This window comes from Oncorhynchus keta, chromosome 32 (assembly GCF_023373465.1).
Source record: "Oncorhynchus keta strain PuntledgeMale-10-30-2019 chromosome 32, Oket_V2, whole genome shotgun sequence".
NCBI classification, from domain to species: domain Eukaryota; kingdom Metazoa; phylum Chordata; class Actinopteri; order Salmoniformes; family Salmonidae; genus Oncorhynchus; species Oncorhynchus keta.
The window spans coordinates 10,690,790-10,698,736 of NC_068452.1; the positions used below are offsets into that span (position 1 = coordinate 10,690,790).

Here is a 7,947-nt window from a genome sequence, read left to right on the forward strand (position 1 = left end):
TCATTACTTTATGGACCACCACAAGAATGGAAGATCCGGAGTTACTTCTGATGCATAAGTTCATTAGAGTTACCAGCCTTAGAAATTGCAGCACAAATAAATGCTTCACAAAGTTCAAGCAACAGACGCATCTCAACATAATCGGTTCAGAGGAGACTGCGTGAATCAGGCCTTCATGGTCGAATTGCTGCAAGGAAACCACTACTAAAGGACACCAATAAGAAGAAGAGACTTGCTTGGGCGAAGAGCACATGAGCAATGGACATTAGACCGGTGGATATCTGTCCTCTGATGAGTCCAAATTTGAGTATTTGGTTCCGAGCGTCATGTCTTTGTGAGACGAGGAGTAGATGAACAGATTATCTCCGCATGTGTGGTTCCCACAGTGAAGCATGGAGGAGGAGATGTGATGGTGTGCGGGTGCTTTGCTGTTGACAATGTCAATTGCCCGCTCCCTCAGAGATCTGTGGCATTGTTGTGTGAACAAACCCATCATTTTGGGCTTAGTCCCCTGTCATTTATTTTCCCCAGCACAAGGTGACCCAACACACCTCCAGGCTGTGTAATAACCAAGAAGCTGTTCAATCAGTGCTGCATCAGATGATGGCCCACACCTGTCAGGTGGATGGATTATTTGGGATAAATGTTGACTAACAGGGATGAAAAAATCTGCAATCTTTTTTCTCAGCTATGAAACATCCAACACTTTACATGTTGGAAAAGGATTTAGGTGAAGCTGTTGGAGAAAGCAAGGGTGCAACTTTTGAAGAATAAAATATATATTTTGATTTAACACTTGTGGTTACTACATGATTCCATGTGTTTTTTAAGTTTGATGTCTTTATTATTCTACAATGTAGAAAATAGTAAAAATAAAGAAAAACCCTTGAATGATATTTCACCAAACTTTTGACTTTACTGTACAAAATATGACATCAGCGATAATCAAAATGTTGAAAATTGTGAATGTCTAAATAAGAAATTGGTCCATTTAAACAGCAATGTGTCGAACCCTTTCAACATCGGGGAGATGTTACTGATGTGCTTTGTATCTGCGACGTAAAAACAAGTTTTGGACTTCCACACAAAATTACTTCTTTAGTTATTTTATGTTTAAGGAAGTGTGTAGGTCACATTATGTATCATACAGCTATTTTTTTAAATTTTTTATTTCACCTTTATTTATTTAAGTAGAAATAAAAATAATGGGGTGCAAAGGAGCAAAATACAAATAAATAAACTCTGGATAAGAGCGTCTGCTAAATGACTTAAATGTAAATGTAAATAAATAAATTAAATACAGTTGGGAAAGAGGTAGTTGTTTGGGCTAAATTATAGGTGGGCTATGTACAGGTGCAGTAATCTGTAAGATGCTCTGACAGTTGGTGCTTAAAGCTAGTGAGGGAGATAAGTGTTTCCAGTTTCAGAAATGAAAGTTATATATTTATAACCACCTGTTCAATTGGAATCCAGTGACGTCTGTGTCTTCAGTGTCCTAGAACTGTCCAGGTTTTTGTGTTCTGACTTGTAAAACAGGATGAATATAATAAGTAATGTAAACATAGCAGTAATTACCAGGAAGCTCTACATTTGTTTTAAAATCACACTAAGATTGTTAAAACTGGCCTCAGGTTATTGAGAGATCTGATTTAGGATTTACCCTCGTAGCAAGGTTGTTTTATCATGTGGTTTCATTCGGGTCTCTATTTAAAATAACACTATCTTTGGCAGGAGAAAGACCAGACTCAGAGGAACCAGAGCCAGGGACGTCCAAACCAGCAAGACGACACCAATGCTCCCACTGTGGAAAGAGTTGTAACCAGAAAGCACAACTGAAAGCTCATGAGAGAATACACACAGGAGAGAAGCCTTACCACTGCTCCCAATGTGGAAAGTGTTTCGTCCGTTCGGGGGACCTGAAACGACATGAGAGAACACACACAGGAGAGAAGCCTTACCACTGCTCCCAATGTGGAAAGTGTTTGGCCCGGTCAGGGGAGCTGAAACGACACGAGAGAATACACACAGGAGAGAAGCTGTACCACTGCTCCCAATGTGGAAAGTGTTTCGTCAGTTCGGGGGTGTTGAAACAACATGAGAGAATACATACAGGAGAGAAGCCTTACCACTGCTCCCAATGTGGAAAGTGTTTCGCCCGGTTGGGGGAGCTGAAACGACACGAGAGAATACACACAGGTGAGAAGCCGTATCACTGCTCCCAATGTGGAAAGTGTTTCGTCAGTTCGGGGGTGTTGAAACAACATGAGAGAATACACACAGGAGAGAAGCCTTACCACTGCTCCCAATGTGGAAAGTGTTACGCCCGGTCGGGGATGCTGAAAGAACACGAGAGAATACACACAGGAGAGAAGCCGTACCACTGCTCCCAATGTGGAAAATGTTTCGTCAGTTCGGGGGTTCTGAAACAACATGAGAGAATACACACAGGAGAGAAGCCTTACCACTGCTCCCAATGTGGAAAGTGTTACGCCCGGTCGGGGATGCTGAAAGAACACGAGAGAATACACACAGGAGAGAAGCCGTACCACTGCTCCCAATGTGGAAAGTGTTTCGTCAGTTCGGGGGTTCTGAAACAACATGAGAGAATACACACAGGAGAGAAGCCTTACCACTGCTCCCAATGTGGAAAGTGTTTCAACCGGTCGGGGAAGCTGAAACAACATGAGAGAATACACACAGGGCAGAAGCCTTACCACTCCTCCCAAGAACACACTAGACTGCACACAGAGGAGAAGGCTTAGAAAAGCTCAGACTGTGGGAAAACATATTACTCATAAGTCATTTAAATGTCATTACAGAGTCCACACAGGAGAGAGAAATTACTTCTCTTAGCGTGTATATTGATATTTCACATCACATTGACTTAACATTCATCAGAGAACATACACAGTGCTCCCGTTGTCTTATATTGTTGACTGACAATGTGTTTACCTGTCTTTACCAGATGAAATTAAATGGTACAGGGTATACTCAAACATATATTTGTTTGTTTTTATTAGAAAACATGAATTGAATATGGAGTCTGTCAGTTTGAATATAAAGAAGATCAGGTTCCTTCTTTTAAACTGTCCTTTTTTAAAACTCTTTGTGTGTGTTTATCTGGGTGTGTCATTCCTCCAGCACTACAGATAATCAAGTGATATTTGGATGTGATGCATTAGTTCCATTGTTGACATTTGCATTGTAGCCCACTGATGATTTAATGACATGAAAATGTTCAGACTCTGTAATGGAAAATGTTAATTGTTTGTGTGTCCACATAACTGAGTATGTGACTAACCTTGTGAAACTGTCCTATTATAATCTCCTGTTCTTGGGACTATCATTCTGTGTTGCAAACCAATTTGCACCTGTGTCCTTGTATCAATAAAGTCCCACCCAGGAACAGGAAACTATAAAGATATGTGCTCATCACTCAATGCTTCAGGAATTCAGACTGTCTACACTGCACTGTGTAACTCTGTTATTCTCTCTGAGCTCAGAAATAAAGAATCTTGGTTTGACTTGGACTCCAGCAGATCCTTATTTTATAATATCCACCACAACTCTCCCAAGGATTGCTGTTTATCATTGTCTCAAAGAAGAGTTCCTCGTTCCACTTTCCTGGGGGAATTTACAAGCCTCCCACTGATTGAATACAACAGGTAACATTTTTGTTTCCGATATCCAATGACAGGTAACATTTTGTGTTTCACATCCAATTGTAACATTTTTTCACCCAACCAGCAACCGATATCCAATGACAGGTAACATTTTGTGTTTCACCCAACCAGCAACCGATATCCAATGACAGGTAACATTTTGTGTTTCACCCAACCAGCAACCGAAATCCAATGACAGGTGACATTTTGTGTTAATTTCGTGTTGAATTCACTTTAGTTGAGGACTCAAAGAAATGTAAATAGAAACTAGATGTTGAACTGACGTCTGTGCCCAGTGGGCTGGTTTGAATAAGCAGCAGGTGTTGGATCGATATCCACCTTAGTAGCTAAGTTTCCATGTAATTTGAGACAGATTTTCATGTGAATATTCAAAAATCTGCATAAAACAATATATACATTTTCCCACCAGAAATGTTTCTATCAAACAGGTTTATTGCAGATTAAAGGCTTTGCGTGACAAATAAATAACTTTTGCTGTTAGATTCCCAATGGTTTCCATCACATTTTCAACTCTACTGATGGTTTAACAAAACTGGTGCATTATATAGCAAAACTTCTCTTGTCCTGTGCACTGTAGCCAGCAGCTCATAGATACAGTGTTGGTAGGCATGATGAGATTATTATGGATGAGAGAGATATTATTTTATTTGTCAAATGGCAGCCAAGCATCGATCATCATGTCACCAGAATAAGACCCTCAAAATGTATTGGAAAGGAGCATCAAGCTCATCACGTGCACTTTCACCACCCTGTGAAGTTCATAACTTATTTCATCTGTAGCCTAATAAACTACATGGGTTCCCAAGTCGTAGTGGGAGAACCACACAACATATCATCACGTGACTCCAAGTTAACTAAGATGTGATGGTTATTATATAAATATTTGCTCATAAAGGAGTTTCCACCTCCATTTCTCGCTTATACATTTTTACTGACACAAAAAGTCCCCACCATGTCAAACGAACTAACATATCGTCTGTCGCCATTTATAAAAATGTTCAGGCATATCCTGTTTCCATTACTTTTGAAATGGTTGGATCAATATCCACCTTCATGATGTGGATGAAGCCTGATTTGGAATGTCTGAGTAGTTCTATCTGATGTCATAATACACCCCTCTGATAGTGATACATTTGCTCCATTGTTTCCATGTCAGTTGGTTTACATTTACATTTAAGTCATTTAGCAGACGCTCTTATCCAGAGCGACTTACAAATTGGTGCATTCACCTTATGACATCCAGTGGAACAGCCACTTTACAATAGTGCATCTAAATCTTTTAAGGGGGGTGAGAAGGATTACTTTATCCTATCCTAGGTATTCCTTAAAGAGGTGGGGTTTCAGGTGTCTCCGGAAGGTGGTGATTGACTCCGCTGTCCTGGCGTCATGGGGGAGTTTGTTCCACCATTGGGGGGCCAGAGCAGCGAACAGTTTTGACTGGGCTGAGCGGGAACTGTACTTCCTCAGTGGTAGGGAGGCGAGCAGGCCAGAGGTGGATGAACGCAGTGCCCTTGTTTGGGTGTAGGGCCTGATCAGAGCCTGGAGGTACTGAGGTGCCGTTCCCCTCACAGCTCCGTAGGCAAGCACCATGGTCTTGTAGCGGATGCGAGCTTCAACTGGAAGCCAGTGGAGAGAGCGGAGGAGCGGGGTGACGTGAGAGAACTTGGGAAGGTTGAACACCAGACGGGCTGCGGCGTTCTGGATGAGTTGTAGGGGTTTAATGGCACAGGCAGGGAGCCCAGCCAACAGCGAGTTGCAGTAATCCAGACGGGAGATGACAAGTGCCTGGATTAGGACCTGCGCCGCTTCCTGTGTGAGGCAGGGTCGTACTCTGCGGATGTTGTAGAGCATGAACCTACAGGAACGGGCCACCGCCTTGATGTTAGTTGAGAACGACAGGGTGTTGTCCAGGATCACGCCAAGGTTCTTAGCGCTCTGGGAGGAGGACACAATGGAGTTGTCAACCGTGATGGCGAGATCATGGAACGGGCAGTCCTTCCCCGGGAGGAAGAGCAGCTCCGTCTTGCCGAGGTTCAGCTTGAGGTGGTGATCCGTCATCCACACTGATATGTCTGCCAGACATGCAGAGATGCGATTCGCCACCTGGTCATCAGAAGGGGGAAAGGAGAAGATTAATTGTGTGTCGTCTGCATAGCAATGATAGGAGAGACCATGTGAGGTTATGACAGAGCCAAGTGACTTGGTGTATAGCGAGAATAGGAGAGGGCCTAGAACAGAGCCCTGGGGACACCAGTGGTGAGAGCGCGTGGTGAGGAGACAGATTCTCGCCACGTCACCTGGTAGGAGCGACCTGTCAGGTAGGACGCAATCCAAGCGTGGGCCGCGCCGGAGATGCCCAACTCGGAGAGGGTGGAGAGGAAGGATCTGATGGTTCACAGTATCGAAGGCAGCCGATAGGTCTAGAAGGATGAGAGCAGAGGAGAGAGAGTTAGCTTTAGCCGTGCGGAGCGCCTCCGTGATACAGAGAAGAGCAGTCTCAGTTGAATGACTAGTCTTGAAACCTGACTGATTTGGATCAAGAAGGTCATTCTGAGAGAGATAGCGGGAGAGCTGGCCAAGGACGTTTCCCACTCAGATGATTTATATCTGACAGAGGGGCTTTAAATGAATAGTATGGTGACATCTTAGTGTGTCTTGAAGTAAATAGGATTATTAATCATAAACTCTGACAGCAACAATACAATGCAGCTTTGACATCAAGAAGAGAATGGGTTGATGGGTGGTGGTGTTACTCTATAGGTAAGGCTGTCCAATATGAATGTTCAATACACAATAGGTTGGTTATGGAGGGTGATGTACCACAGTCAAAGTCCTGCAATAAGAGCTAAGAGACTAATATTTGTGTAAACTATACATATTTGTGTTCTATGGTTGTCACTGAGTTGGCTGATATCCCATTTATGGGGTCACTCCACATTTAAGGCTGTACAGTGCCTATACACAGTCTACACTTTGCTCCTTTCATATTTATTTTGGTCCTGATAAACTCCCCAGTCCCTGCCAGTAACAAGCATACTCATAACATGATGCTGCCACCACAATACTTAATGTGTGGTCTATCTCCAGGTCATCAGACTGTTAAATAGTCACCTCAAGCCGGCCTCCGCCCAGTACCCTGCCCTGAACTTAGTCACTGTTACTAGCCGTCTACCACCCTGTATTCTAGTCAAGGCTCATCCTATATAACTACTGCTGTACACACCTTTTATATTCATATACGGTCCATAATGTCTAGACACACCATCATATACATTTTAAACAAATTGTATATATTTATATTCCAGACTCTGACATTCCTCGTTCTACCATTTCTATATTTCTAAATCCTTAAAATAAATTGTAGGGAAAATCAGTAGGTCACACAAATGACTATTTCTAAACAAAGATAATAGACAAGTAGAATGGGAGAGGTTTCTTATACTATACTATCAGAGACTCACGTCTGTAGCCATCAATTGCTTTGAAAAGCTGGTCATGGCTCACACCCCACCATTATCCAAGAAACCCTGGACCCACTCTAATTTGCATACCGCCCCAACAGATCCACAAATGATGCAATCTCACTGCCCTTTCACATCTGGACAAAAGGAATACCTATGTACAGTCGTGGCCAAACTTTTTGAGAATGATACAAATATTAATGTTCACAAAGTCTGCTGCCTCCGTTTGTATGACGGCAATTTGAAGATACTCCAGAATCTTATGAAGGGTGATCAGATGAATTGCAATTAATTGCAAAGTCCCTCTTTGCCATTCAAATGAACTGAATCCCCCAAAAACTTTTCCACTGCATTTCAGCCCTGCCACAAAAGGACCAGCTGACATCATGTCAGTGATTCTCTCGTTAACACAGGTGTGAGTGTTGACGAGGACAAAGCTGGAGACTCTGTCATGCTGATTGAGTTCGAATTTTGTATTTTTTATTTTTTTTTTTACCTTTAAAACTCGGCGAGTCAGTTAAGAACAAATTCTTCCAGAATAACAGACTGGAAGCTTCAAAAGGAGGGTGGTGCTTGGAATCATTGTTCTTCCTCTGTCAACGATGGTTACCTGCAAGGAAACACGTGCCGTCATCATTGCTTTGCAGGCAAGGATATTGCGGCCAGTAAGATTGCACCGAAATCAACCATTTATCGGATCATCAAGAACTTCAGGAGAGCGGTTCAATTGTTGTGAAGAAGGCTTCAGGGTGCCCAAGAAAGTCCAGCAAGCTCCAGGACCGGCTCCTAAAGTTGATTCAGCT

At 42.7% G+C, this 7,947-nt stretch overlaps 1 protein-coding gene across 1 annotated transcript in view; it reads left to right on the top strand.

Moving 5' to 3' along the window:
* LOC127914381 (oocyte zinc finger protein XlCOF6.1-like) overlaps window positions 1–7,947 on the top strand; it is a 52,449-nt gene that overhangs the window by 3,399 nt on the left and 41,103 nt on the right. Inside the window, exon 3 of the mRNA XM_052490162.1 lies at window positions 1,632–3,071. Within this exon, the coding sequence (XP_052346122.1) occupies window positions 1,632–2,762 (1,131 nt within the window). The 3' untranslated portion in view covers window positions 2,763–3,071. The remainder of the gene's footprint in view (window positions 1–1,631; window positions 3,072–7,947) is intronic.